Here is a 14,183-nt window from a genome sequence, read left to right as displayed (position 1 = left end):
TATGTTGTGTTAAAGCGGTGTTATGGCTGGGAGACCATAGCTAATTCCATGTGTAGTTTAGACCCTAAATGTGTTAATAAAAAACACACCAAATGTGTATTCCGTATAGGATTTAAACACACTCCTAATCATATATAGATCTAAACAAGTCTTGTGTTTACATTCTAAACACATTTTTACAGTGTACTAGAGACTGCCCACAAAGCCCGAACGTGTCTTGCTGCATCGTTCCAACATGATAAAGAAATATTACCGTAATTGCTCTAATAACTGCGTGGGCGTTATTATCAACTTCCTATAAATCATAGACCAAGTGCCTATTTCATTCCCAGAGTTCTTTTTTTTTTTTTAATGACGCACTCCGAAATAGTCCTGGAAATCATAGAGTCTGTCAGCCAAGCCAGTATTTGATATTGTGAAATACGTCCCACGTTGTGGGAGTGAAATGGGGTTTAACGTCGCGTCCAAGATTATTGCACTTATATAGCGACGTGCATGTACGTGTGTGTGTTTGTGTGGCTGCTTGTACTAGCCCGGACTGATGCTTATTTATAGTGTTATCTCACTGAGATACCATGCCGCAGTTTAACATAAATACCCCACTCAGACACAGTATACTGACTCCGAGCCGACCAGTCCTTGTTTTAGCCCCTTAATGCCGAACGCCAGACAGGGTAACAACAAGTACCATTTTTTAACGTCTTTTGGCATGACGCAGCCGGGGATCTAACCCCGAACCCCGAACCCCGAACCTTCCGCTCTCCGGACGCTCTACCACTAGACCACGGAGGCGGTCTCAGTCCTAGAGACAAATTAGTGATTACAAGTAAATTAAGTTTAGGCAGGGAGACTATACAATTGAACAATCTCCTTGGTTCAGGTAAAACATTATCAATTATTAAACTGCATTTATTTGGGTAGTATTGATGTTATATACTGCATCTCTGACCTAGATTTGTTTAATGCTGTAACATTGCTGCAATATTAGTCGTGCATGATCGGGAGCTCATCAGAAGATCGGCGCTTAATGGTTGATAAGTTAATAGGGAAATACAAATGAATTCCTGTAAATTTCATTTTCGTAAAATCCGAAGTTCGTTTTTCACATCATGAACGCATGGAAATTATAACCTGTTTATATAGTTGATCCCTTAACGGAGTTATCAGTACAAAAAATAGTCAGCGTAGTAGGAGAGTTAAAACCCAAAGAGGCAGATAGTTAAACGGTTACCACTTCAGGTAAACATGGAAGCCCTGGTATAGTGGCGTCAAACCAAGAGCGAAAACGAGATTCGAACACATGACCATCTGATCCGACATAACGCAGCCAATTTCTCTCCTGGAGAGTTTGATAATGCTTTATGCCACAGACAGCAATATTACAGCTTTATTACGTCAGTCTTTAAAGAATCGAATCGGGACCAGACAAACATGTGACTGAACATCGAGGCACGGTGACATGGGTACGTTATAACACGTTATGCTGGTGACATTCTTGACCCGGCATCCCCACTGGGTAAAATGGGTAAGAAATTATTACGGTGCCATTTGGGAACGCCAAAGACGGCAATAAGACAATGATGGAACCAGTAAAAGAACGCACCTACCCGGTAAAAGATGTTAAGATCCTGAACACAAACCTAAACACTTCTCACAAGTTTCACGCGTTTAATGTTTTAGTCTAAAGATGATGGTCTAAACATGTTTAATATCTACCCGTTCATGTGTTAAGACCCTTAACGTTTTCAAATACTACACACCAAATGTGTATTCCGTTTGGGATTTAAACACAGCCCTAAAAATGTTTAGATCTTATGTTTTGATGTCCTTATGTGTTTACATTCTGAACAGTTTTTACAGAGTAACGTTTGGCAGTACATACTCTATCAATCAGTTTGCCGTTCGCATAAGTCTATATCTATCATTCCGTATGGTTTCTAAAATAACAAAAGAATAGTAGTAATCTCTGGGGTGATCTTTACTTGCCACGATACACGAAAGGGAAGTATATGTGAATGTGTTTGTAATATAATGACAATATTTCTGACTGCGGTTTCGAAATAATTTCCGGATCGTGCAAAAGTAAACAAGGAGGGAGTTGGTTATTTTCACGTGAGGATCCCATTACGGAGATTGAAGTAACAGTAAAACACAAAAGACGACATTCTACACTGTCCCCATCATCAACCGGGATCGAAGGAGGAACTGCTATTGAATAGGTACAATGCCCGAGTATGTAAAGAACACCAATTGCTTGTGAGGATAATATTGGAGATTTCAATTTTGAATTTATTCGAAAATTTAATCTAAACAATTATTCAGACGTGTGTGTCAAGACATCAACGTGTTTAAATCCTCTTCTTTTTTAAGTTTTGAGGTCTGCGGTTATGAAAGCAGCAGAATAAATACACGATCTGCGAATATACAAAGGGCGTTCTGTGGGCACCTCTCGTAGACAGTGTACACAACTTTTGTAATTAATCTATATTTATGTTGTCGATACAAAACATAAGATTATTGATTTTAGAATTTGTAGACTGATAACTTCTGAGTATAAAATTCTAATATTCAGCGGGTTTTTTACTCTACTTATAGTGTCAGTTAAGGTCTCCTGAAGATTTCCATGGAGCAAGTATGACATACAAACACCCTACCTAAACAGTCTCAGTAATAACCACTGAACAGCACCATATTTCTGAGTTTTTTCAAATGAACTACTCCTCTTCCGATAGTGATATTTTATTTTTCCATGCACACAAAAATGATTCTAATAATCTCAGTTGTATATTCAAATGGAATGACATATCTGATTATCCCTATCAAAAGTTGAGCATCATATTTGGTTATAGTTTGACATCTTTAACGGTTTCCAACAAGATTATTAGTATTAAACATGATTAATTATCACCAAAAGATTGACCAATCTGGAAATGGTGCCTGTTATGACGAACCCTAGCCGGATACGAAGCGTCCCTAAGGAAGACACTACACTACATGTAAGCAAGACTACCATATCAATATAGATTTTTTTATCAGATATTTCTCTTCTCTAAAACCTTTTTTCTGATGCTGATTTGGTAATGTTGAATCCAGCTCGACTTTGGTTTTCGTCTGATACATACACATATTCCAGTCGTTGTGCATGCAGGGCTATGTGTAAACCAGTCTGCAGAAGTGTAACTGGCGTCACCAGTCGGCTGTATCCTACCCATTTACTGTGAACATATAAAAAATGTTTTAAAAAAACCAAATCATTTTGAAATACATTTGGTATTGTCTTACGTCTTTGGGTCACTTATGTTACGTCATATATCACTGAATAGGTTGCCTTCACTTGACAGAGGGTATAAGAAACGAACCATAATGTTCTGTTTCGGCGTTATCGCAAACCTATACAGACATATTTTTCTCTTATTTTTCACCCCACCCCCACACACAGACGCATCCACAAATATTTTCCAGACAATCTGTTCTAGGACATTTTGACTCCTGTCAATCCAATCTCTTATTCCGTTCTATGGTGAACAAGCATATAATAATAAACCAAGTCTGGTTATCAAAATACAAAACTATATTCATCTATCCGTTTCATAGTTTTAATGCTTTTACGTGGCCTAATGGACTGTTTTATTAAAAACAACACCACAACAGAAAAGAAGACAGCATTTAATTTAATTAGCGGAAAATACGCAGCATTCACTTACACAAAATGTTCTAAGATGGGATGTGATTATCCAGGAGACACCGCGCATGGTCCCACTACAACATGTATATCTTGTACATAACATGTACATTTCACGGTGATGCACGTCAGTCATTCACAACTCGGTCTCTCACTGCCACCGATCATTTGTCAATATCACTACCGTCTTGTCATTTCAGTTTGCTATTGACCATGTGAGTCCAAATGTTAAATTTGATAGATTTAAGAGGTTAAGCAAGGAACATTCATTAATATGATGTTCGTTGCTCTTCCGTTAATGATAAAACACTTTTGGGTCAATGATAAATACTTAAAGATAGTCTACAACGCATGGAGGATTGGTGACTAAATCACATTGTCTCCTTAAAAGTGTCGTATCGCCTGTCTACTACACCAGTGTAATAGATTATCAATATCAAAAGATGCACCATTTATGACACGTTGACACATCGATATCAATATTAGATTTATCGGCACAGAACGTACTATAACCTCACTCGCTGAGCTCACTTCGACCCTTCTAATAACGCACAATGAAGGCCGACACATGTCCCAGTTCTGAATCTCTTTCATTCAATCATGTGACCGCCATCAAACACGTGACACATCCAGGGCAACAATTAAAAACATCCTTCCATGACGTCAACGAAAGGTCACATGACGGTGCAAAAATCTACTCGGCGACACAAGTATAAAAGCGGCAATGGTCACAGCTGTGATCATCTGCATGATATGAGGTTTGTAAGTCACACATTCAACGCATAATAATAGTACTCCATTTGAGAATATGCACTCATTCATTGTCCTCGCGTTTCCGGAAAAAACCGGAATCGGAAGTGCACTCTCTCACAGTAATCGTTATGGAATCGCGCAATGATACGTCCGTGATACAAACTTGATCCAGAATCGGTTTGATACTTGATGGCGGGCTCCAATAGCTTTTCGTTTCCACAGGTTTCTCTTTCACTTTCAACGACTCGGCCGGGGTCTGTAGATTGGAGTTGACATCGGAGAAATTATAGATCGAGGGATCGGAAATCTTTTTGGCATCTCCGTTAGGTTTGCTGTTGCCTGAGTGTCCGTTTCTTAATCCGGCATCGCCCGAAACATTTTCTTTCTCTTTCAGCTTGGCCTCTTCGGCTAGTTTTAAAGCATACTGTTGTTGCTTCAACCGCTTGGCCGACGGGGGCCGTCCAACTTTTCGTTTCCCAGGGACGACTATCTGAGGTTTGCGCCGGCCCGGAGGACCTTTCAATTTATGCTTGGGTTTTGCTTTCGGTGGCACCCAGCCCGGGGGCCGGGGGTATTTCGGAGGCCTCCCTGGTCCTCTCTTAACCGGGACTGGGGGTGGGAGAGTGTGTCCACTTGTGGATGGTCCGGCTCGGGGGTCACTTTTGTCCTTTCTGTCGTCTTCGGTTCTGTCGGCTTTTTCCGATTTGGCCATTTCCTTAGCGCGGATGTTGGAGAGAACTTCCATGCTGCTGCAACTGGAGTCGTCGTCCATGTTGGAGTCTCTGTCGCGACGTCGTCGCACACTTGTCTCGGATTCTGTGTCACTGTCGTCGTCGCTGTCATCAGTAACAGTCTGCAAATAAATAAACAAATATGTCGTGTTTTTTCAATATCATCTATACAAACTGATCAATACGTGTGGTGTGGTGTGGTGTGTGGTGTGTGGTGTGTGTGTGTGTGTGTGTGTGTGTGTGTGTGTACGGGCATACACTCACACCAATACATTCAAATCTCAGTACCAATTCTTGATAATCACTGCATTCGAAATTTACGCTTCTCCGCTAGCTCGAGACTACTAAATTGTGCTGAGGACACGCACAAATCCAATGATGGCAGTCCTCATTGACTAGTAGCATTTGAGGGTCATAATTCTGAACCAGTTCTCCTTAATTAAATTTGGCTACAAATACGAAAATGACAGAAAATATAAACATAGAAAACAGTTTGACTCGTTCAAGCAGGACTAAATACACAATGAAGACTTGTAAAATAAGGTTTACACTAGTCCTCTGGACCAGTCTCAAAAACTAATTTCTAAGGCTATAATACTGTTTGCAATTACCAGAAAAATGTTCTATAAACGACTTATTTGGATATGTCTAAATTACATGTCACATCTTTTTCCTTCATGTATAACAATTACGTGTCACTCTATACGACTTGAGAATTTAATCTCTCTGTGATTACATGTTTCAAGTATATTACCCTTAACAAATACATTCTAAAACGCATATTATTTTCTGATTAGAAAGCTTCCCAATTTGTTTTCCCTAAATACACAGTTTGAGACGAACTGTTTCAATAATCGAGGAGGATGCTGGGAATTTGGTTTGAGACAGATAATTTCTTTCAGTCAGCGTTGCAAGACATACATTTATTTCCCCTGAAAGGGCAGTCCCTTTGCACCGACAACATGTGTTTTAGAACATTCAGTAACCCAGAGTAAGTTTGTTTTTTGGAGTAAACACAAATATTTATCTTCGTGAACTGGATTACATTCTATTAAAAACAAACTACAAACATTTACCCGCGCCCCCACACACATACATCCAGTATATTAAATGGTCGGCTGTTTTGCATGATCTAAATTTAATTTGGGTTACATAGACATGGCTTTGGTTTCCCATTCTCATTCTATAACCATTATTCTATTTTTTTAACAGCAACCACGTTCATTTATACGGAAATACTGATTCGATTTATCACAAATGTCCACGTTCCTAATAGAACTGTATATCAAAATCTATATGAAATGATAAAGAAATCCTAAGAGGCCAATTTTGTTTTGAGCTCGCCACTAACCTTACATGATCAAACACATTCCAGAAGGTATTCACAAATCAATTAGCTGCATCCAAATATTGATGTTCTCTCCTTATTTATTATTAATACTCTGAGTGTCGTTTTCATAGTCTACTATCTGCGTTGAGTACCATCTCCATCGTCAGTTCGAGTTCAACACCTTAAAGCACGGTAGCTATGCGATCAGCACTCCAAATGACCAGTCAGGGGCTTGCACAGATTGCTGACACCACCACCTTCTGTTCGATGACATTTCCCAAACAATGTTATACTTGTGGAACTGCGTGACAATGGAACATAAATCCAGCTCGGGCAATGTATCGGTTAAATACGTTCGGTAATATAACAAAAAAAATGGGATTTGTGCACAGAACCCGCCAAGTAATGATATGTTTGAAGTACTTTAGAAATAGTAAAAACTCGAATTTGTAATGACACTCTTATTTCGTTTCACATATACGCAAAATTTAAATGATCAATTCAATTCTAAAGCACGCCACAAACCTTTACATTCTCCGCCTTGATGTATTTCATTATTAAAGTGGATGGCGTTTCACTCCATAAAGGCGTGTAACCTTATCTCTTCATGAAGTAATGAAATATTTTATATTACCTACAAGCATTACTCCTGAAATAATCGTTCCTCAAAATAACCGTAGTTCTCTTGTTTTCTCTAATAATTAATCAGAAGACAAATACATATTTAATATACAGCCATGTTTCATGTTAATCTCAGATGTCGGAGTAGGAATCTGGTATATTACTGTAGATTGCATAGTCTAGGTGCTGGCGCAACTGTATACATCTCCCGTCAGGATTTCAGACAGACAACGTCTCAAGAAGTGAGTGAGTATGTTTTTACGCCTCGTGGAGCCAGATTCAAGCAATATCACGGCGAGGAAAATCTGTAATGGGTTTCACACATTATACAAATGTAAGGAATCGAACCCGTCCTTCGGCATGACAAGCGAACTCTTTGCCACAAAGCTACTCCCAGTCCCACTTCTCTCGTACCGCACCCCTGAAGAATGTTGTTCACCGCGCCCCAACAACTTTAATTGTTGTTCATACCACAGGATACTGATTTGCCTGGTACAGGTCGCCTCGTTTTGCTGACTGTGGCGTTAACAACATTCACTCACGGGAACGAATACTAGTGAGATCTAGTGAGATCCAGTGACATGAAGCCATATACTCAAAGCACAAACACCACATTACACTATACAGATATGCTAATGATATTACTTTACGGTGTGTCGGGTACATGGTATTTCGGCTATTGTCACCATACAGAATAAGGCCAGTGCATGTGCACACTAATGAAATTATTTCAAGATCCGGGGTAGAATAGGTCTTCAGCAACCCATGCTTGCCGTAAAAGGCGACTATGCTTGTCATAAAAGGCGACTAACCGGATCGGGTGGTCAGGCTCGCTGACTTGGTTGATGCATGTCATCGATCCCAATTGCGTGGATCGATGCTCATGATATCAATCACTGGATTGTCTGATCCAGACCCGATTATTTACAGACCGCTGTCATATAGCTGGAATATTGGTGAGTGCGGCGTTAAACAACAAACCAACCAACCAACTTTGTGAGACATGTAAGGTGGAATAGGGTCTAACGTCGCGTTCAAGATGATTGTCCTTCCCTGTAGACGTGCATGCACGTGTGTGAGTGTGAATGGTTGTCTCCGTCCGGACGCATGCCCGTTTATTGTGCTGGCACACTGAGATATCATTAGTGGCGTAGCTTCCACGTAGCACAAAAAAGCATGTGCTTATAGTAACATATTCTTTTGTTAATTTACCAGTGTCAAAAGTGTCGTTGATGAGTTGGTTCGATGTTGTTATTTGCTTGTTACATATCATTTTCCCTTTTCGCGAACACCTGGAGTCATAACTGAATTTCAATGGTCCATTCATTTACTTTTCAAAGCTATAGTGCCCTATACGCAAAATGGAATCTGTTTCGGTGCATAATCTGTGGTTATTCTCTTGCATTGACAGTTTATGTTTTATGAGGAAATCTGGGTTTGATCACAATGATCAAACTGTTGTAAAAAATGTGTAATTACAGAACTTGGTAAGGGTATTTCGTGATCTCTCTGTTTTAGATATGTTGCACTGACCTGCTTGAAGTTGTGTTTGAAAAGCGTTATGGGTGTTTTAGAAAAACAAGTACTGCAATATGATTGCTTACATTATAATTTCCCCTAGCTACGCCCCTGACCATGCCGAAGTTTTACATGGATACCCCACTCAGACACAATATACTGACTCCCAGTCGACCAGTTCTTGTTTTATTACTTAAGTACCGAGCAGCAGGCAGGGTAACAACAAGTACCATATCTTAACGTCATTTGGTATGGCGCGGAGGGGCATCGAATCACCGACCTACCGCTCTCCGGACAGATGCTATCCACGTGACCACGGAGGCGGTCCTCTTTGTAAGACCCATGTTTTATTCATAACATGATTGTCATTCATACGCTGTAAGCAAGCTGTGGATTCTCACGTGGACAACGCATTTAAACCCATAATAGTGTTATAGAATGCCACTGTCGCTACTTCAGTAAAAACTTTGTGATAATAACTTAATGTGATGATGATGATGATGACAAACACGACCCATGTTGGATGGCCGACAAATGTTACAAAAAGCTAAACCTTGGATTGTTTCTCGAAAGAACCCAGACCTAGTGACACGATATCCACAGCAAACTAACTTCGTGTCGTGGTATATTTTGCACCACTTATGCAAAACATTCACATTTGTTTCTATTATATTTGTAATTAAATCTCGGTAAACAAAAGATTACAAAAAAATGTATTTCGACTTAAAAGTGTCAAAATTGTTTCTGTGCAACTCAACAAATTTGTTATTTCTATACATTTATTCATCATCATAAGAAAATTTAACATCTTATATGGAGGACGGGGGATCCAAAATCACGGATTAAGGGCAAAATAATCGTTCACCGAAACAATTCGACGCGGCATAAGCGAGTTTATACTAATTCAAATGGAAACAAATTATTTTAGGTGCCAGGTTAAAACTTGAAGGCGCTCCCTTCTAATAATCTGATTTCTGCGTAGCTCCTTCAACCACATACATATGACTTTGATCTTAAAGCATCACAGATTTAAGTGTTCCTTGTAAGGCAGTCGCGACATATTTCATTGCGATACGTTACGTGTTTCGATACGGTACACGAAACCGTTTACATGACATTGTATATTTTCATAATGAATAGTAAAACACACTTACACTATTTGAGTCATAAAACAGTTGCTTGTGAGATCTTGTGTATACAAGAAAGAATAATATTTTACAGTTATCTCTCTGTTCTACATTTTACATGTAACCCTTGTATACAATAAACATACATCGTCAACGCACAGAAAACAACCCGTTTTTATGATCTGCTGAAACATATTCGATTATGCTAACAGGCATAATAGCGGGAAAAAAATATGAATGGGTCACTGTAAGATCAGTGATAACACTGGGGGTTTGCGAAAAGGGTAAGCATGTCCTGCCCTACAAATGTCACCGGCTACTCACACGATGAGCATAAAAAATAAGTGTTTGTATCGGTTTGTATCAATGCATGACCTTCCGACACGGGTATCCTTTCCATACGATAGTCGTATCTCGGCACAGAGAATAGCGTTATCACATCGAAGTCATTCCGATCCAACGTTAAATGTTAACTCACTCACATCGAAAGGTCGGTCAATCGTTACATGCTCGGTTATTTGTTGCTACAAGAGGGCACCAGTATACATTCGTACAATCTTCTTGTCGACGATAATAACTAACGTTTGTTTGTTTTTTGTTTAACGCCGCACTCAGCATTATTCTAGCTATATGACGGCGGTCTGTAAATAATTGGGTCTGGACCAGACAACCCAGTGATTAATATAATGAGCATCGATCCACGCAATTGGGATCGATGACATGCATCAACCAAGTCAGCGAGCCTGACCACCCGATCCCGTTAGTCGCCTCTTACGGCAAGCATGGGTTGCTGAAGATCTGTTCTACCCCGGATCTTCACGGGCCGATAATAACTAACGATTCCTGGATAGTTGTGATAATACTGGCGATACACGGTGTGATTTCCCCTTTGAGTAACACACTTTGGGTGAAGAATCTACCTCATCATTCTGTGGTATCAGCTTTCTTGCAACACCTGGGCTGGCATACCACAATAACAACCAGCCCTCGGATATTGGAGTTATTTATTGAAACTCGACAAGACAATTACGTCAATACTTCTTTGTAGGCATGTGGTACTGTAAATTACCTTCAAATTGATAGTGTATATGTGCCAATCGTTTGTAACAACACCCAGTCGTTATATAACAAAAAACGTTCAGTATATATTGGCTCAAGCACATTGCTTATTTGAAGTGACGTTTTCCCTTACATATTCACCATAAAAATGGCACAATTTCTCTGCTTCAACGCGCAATATTTCGTCGACTTGTTTGTAATAATTTGTTTTGAATAAAGATTATTGTCAGAAAAGCAGACGATTAAAACTAGACACATGTAGCAAAAACATCTCATTTGTTGATATCGCAACAGTTTTTTTAACTAATCCCATTATAATAATGTTTAAACATTGTGGTATATTGCTATAGAATTATTCTTCACTGACGTCTTAGAGGCATGGTTTACATTTACGTCAAGAGTGGGTGTATTTAGAATCGTAAAAATGTCCCTGAATCTAGGATGACAAGGACAATGGACATTCACAGACAGACAGTGACGGGGTCGAGTTCTGAATGGAGAAGCAGATTGTTTTCAAGACGTCTTCAATAGCCCGATGAATGAAAATACGCTGTTACGTCTTCGACCAGAGAGGTAAATTCAGTTAATTCATCATAACCACAGTTAATTCTATCGAATAGTGGTTAGTATGAATATGCATGTAAACATGAAAATATACAGACTACAATGTAATATACATGAACTTAATTAATAACATGTTCACACATGTACACCACGATGACTAACCATCGTCTAAATTAACCTAAAACCCCCCTGTGTGATATTGAGTAATATTCACTCACTTGCTCAGTGTGAGTGAAGCTCAGATGAATGCGGCATTTTTGGGGCGTGTTCTCGGGCGGGGTTGTGTGAGGGGTGAGGAAAGATTTAACGTCGTATGGGCATTGATTCAGTCATATATAACGTCAATGGGGGCGATAGTTAGGGTGGGACAGTGGATTAAGTACATTATGACTAGACCTAATTAAGCACCCTCTCATGCAAGCCACATACGTTTGACATATAGTTTGACCTTTATGTGAGGCTTAGAAACTTTGAACCAGCTTAATTATGTCATTAACACTAGACGTGTAAATATGGCTAAATAAATAGCACGCATAATTACATTACATATAAAAAAAAAAAAAAATACATAATCATCACGAAAGTAAAACATTAAATTATTTTGATACACCAAGTGATAAATTTATTCAAAGTAAACAGCTAAATAAAATATGTATGTAGAAATAGGAAAAAAATCCACTAATTTCAATAAAATATAAATGTAAACAAATTCTTGGATTACAAACACAATGCTGAAACCATGTACTCCAAAATATAATTTTGTGTTAAAAAAAAAAAATTCTCAAATATAGCAGAAACACTGATAATTGACTTTTATATCTACATATATAAACACAAACATGGTATAAATCAACATATATATACATATATACTTTTCATCTTATCACATCCGTAAACATGACTTCATTTACACAAGTAAACAATTAGCACACACACGAAAAAAAACTGCATCAACAACCATCTCAGTGGAATTTTTAAAATATGCAACAAATGTCACGACTTGAATTGTTTGTTCAGTTAACTTCAACAACCTTGAAATTTCCAAAGTGCAAATGGGGAAAAAATCAATTCAAATATTCTAATATATTTACCTGCAATTTCTGTTTCTTTGGTTTTGGTCCCCGTTTTAAGCCAGTCGGCGGGTTGTCCCTCTGACTGAAGACATTAACAAAGCGGCTCAAATTACAACATTTACCAGGTGAACAATTACACACCACAGCAAAACGACAACGCGACTTGAATATTCAGAACGGCCATTATAATCTCACAAAATCAACCTACCTATTTTTGAAAGCTTCGATTAAACGCAGATCTAGTATGTTTTCAGCAGGCTCCCAAGTATTGTGTCTGAAATATAACAAAGGAGAGCGTTGAGTTCGTGTGCACAAGCAACAACGAACCCCAGTATCCCACGAAAATAGGTGATAGCTACTTACTTTACCGACCAGCCTTTCCATTTGACGAAGTACTCCGTCCTTCCCTGAAATCAAAACACGAGGACGATTACACACAATCATGGAGGGTGCCTTCGCTAAATCGACTCGCGCAAAGAAATCGGTGTACGTAGCCACCTACCCGACGTATCCTCTTTTTCGTGATGCACTCGGCAGCAAAAACTCGTTCCCCCATGTTCGATAGTTCCATAATGTGCGAGCCAAACAATGTGAAACGCGACCTTTGTTGACGACGCTCAGTTTATCTCGGCCGAGCTCATTCTACATCCCATAATGCTCCGCGCGTGACGTCATGACTATCATTTTCCACTGCGCGAGGCAGGCAGGGAGAGAAGAGTTTGAGTAAAACACGGGTTTACTTCCCCCTCTCACGGCTTAGCCCGGGGGTGAGGGGCGGGGGTGTAAATGTAATTGTCTGCTCTTTTTATTATCCTACTGATAGAAAATACCGTACTGTGGGATTAGAGGCATTCTTGAAATATATAATTATAATAACACATTCGGTGCGTTGTGGAAAATTTCCAGAGGCAACTCCTTAAAAAAATATGTCAAAATATCAACGGGTTATTCAAATTAATGACAATACGGAAATAGTATATTGCGTTTGTGAAAGGTGTTGTCAAACTGGATCATGTGTAATCTATTTTAAATGCAAGTTTTACATCGTATCTATTGGCGGGCATGTCGGCTGTTTACTGTGAACGACATTTCATATTGTTTTGAGTTAAGCCTTTATTTGTAACGCGCGATACGTATGCTTAAATTTTCAGAAATTAATCATGAAAACTGAATTTGAAAATTTCTTTTATTTTATTTATTAGTCACCGGATGTCACGAAGCCGACACGTGTAGCCTCCTGGTTTGATTCGAAACCAGTATCGCGCTTGCGTCAATATATCTGCAGGTTGCATGTTCATGAGGCGAGGCTGTTATATTTTTCACCGAGAAATATATACAAACAATACAAAAATCTATGAATCAAGAGTGGTTCTTATCAATATTTCTCATTATAACACAATCAGATATTGTTCCTTGTTATTATCAAAGATGGTAACTGTAGTCATAATTATTTTTGACAAATTACAGTTATTAAAATGATATGAGAATTATGATATAGACTATATTGCTTTAAAGAATGATGAATCTTTTGTGTACAAAATAAACAACTTCTCAAGACAGATTAGGATAGATTGATGCCATTATAATGGATACTGGGTCTTAAAGAATGCCAAGTTTCTCATTTCTCTTTCAATCTGATGTATCTCATATTGATGGAGTGAACATAACACATCACAAAACTTCTGTAAAGAACACAAATTGCTATTCCGATAGAGAAAAAAATTG

General features: G+C 38.8%; 1 protein-coding gene across 1 annotated transcript; it reads right to left on the bottom strand.

Annotated features, from left to right (window-relative positions):
- Nucleotides 1-3,648: 3,648 nt before the first annotated feature.
- LOC139468689 (chromobox protein homolog 8-like) lies at nucleotides 3,649-13,095 on the bottom strand. The gene is made up of 5 exons (XM_071250809.1): nucleotides 12,961-13,095; nucleotides 12,822-12,865; nucleotides 12,667-12,732; nucleotides 12,477-12,540; nucleotides 3,649-5,288 (listed from the first exon to the last, which is right to left on the bottom strand). The coding sequence occupies exons 1-5, from the start codon at nucleotides 13,027-13,029 to the stop codon at nucleotides 4,497-4,499; spliced, it is 1,035 nt and encodes a 344-aa protein (XP_071106910.1). The 5' UTR covers nucleotides 13,030-13,095; the 3' UTR covers nucleotides 3,649-4,496.
- Between the last annotated feature and the right edge of the window lie 1,088 nt (nucleotides 13,096-14,183).

The sequence above is a fragment of the Haliotis cracherodii genome, unplaced genomic scaffold (assembly GCF_022045235.1).
Source record: "Haliotis cracherodii isolate W230 unplaced genomic scaffold, xgHalCrac1.p SCAF_2, whole genome shotgun sequence".
Classification (NCBI taxonomy): Eukaryota; Metazoa; Mollusca; class Gastropoda; order Lepetellida; family Haliotidae; genus Haliotis; species Haliotis cracherodii.
This window is presented reverse-complemented; position numbering and strand designations above follow the sequence as displayed.

Coding starts and splice junctions, on each gene's coding strand:
- LOC139468689 (XM_071250809.1), bottom strand. CDS start 13,029: ATGGAACTATCGAACATGGGGGAACGAGTTTTTGCTGCCGAGTGCATC. Junction 12,733..12,821: donor TGGAAAGGCTGGTCGGTAAA/GTAAGTAGCTAT, acceptor GTTATATTTCAG/ACACAATACTTGGGAGCCTG. Junction 5,289..12,476: donor CAAAGAAACAGAAATTGCAG/GTAAATATATTA, acceptor ATTTATTTGCAG/ACTGTTACTGATGACAGCGA.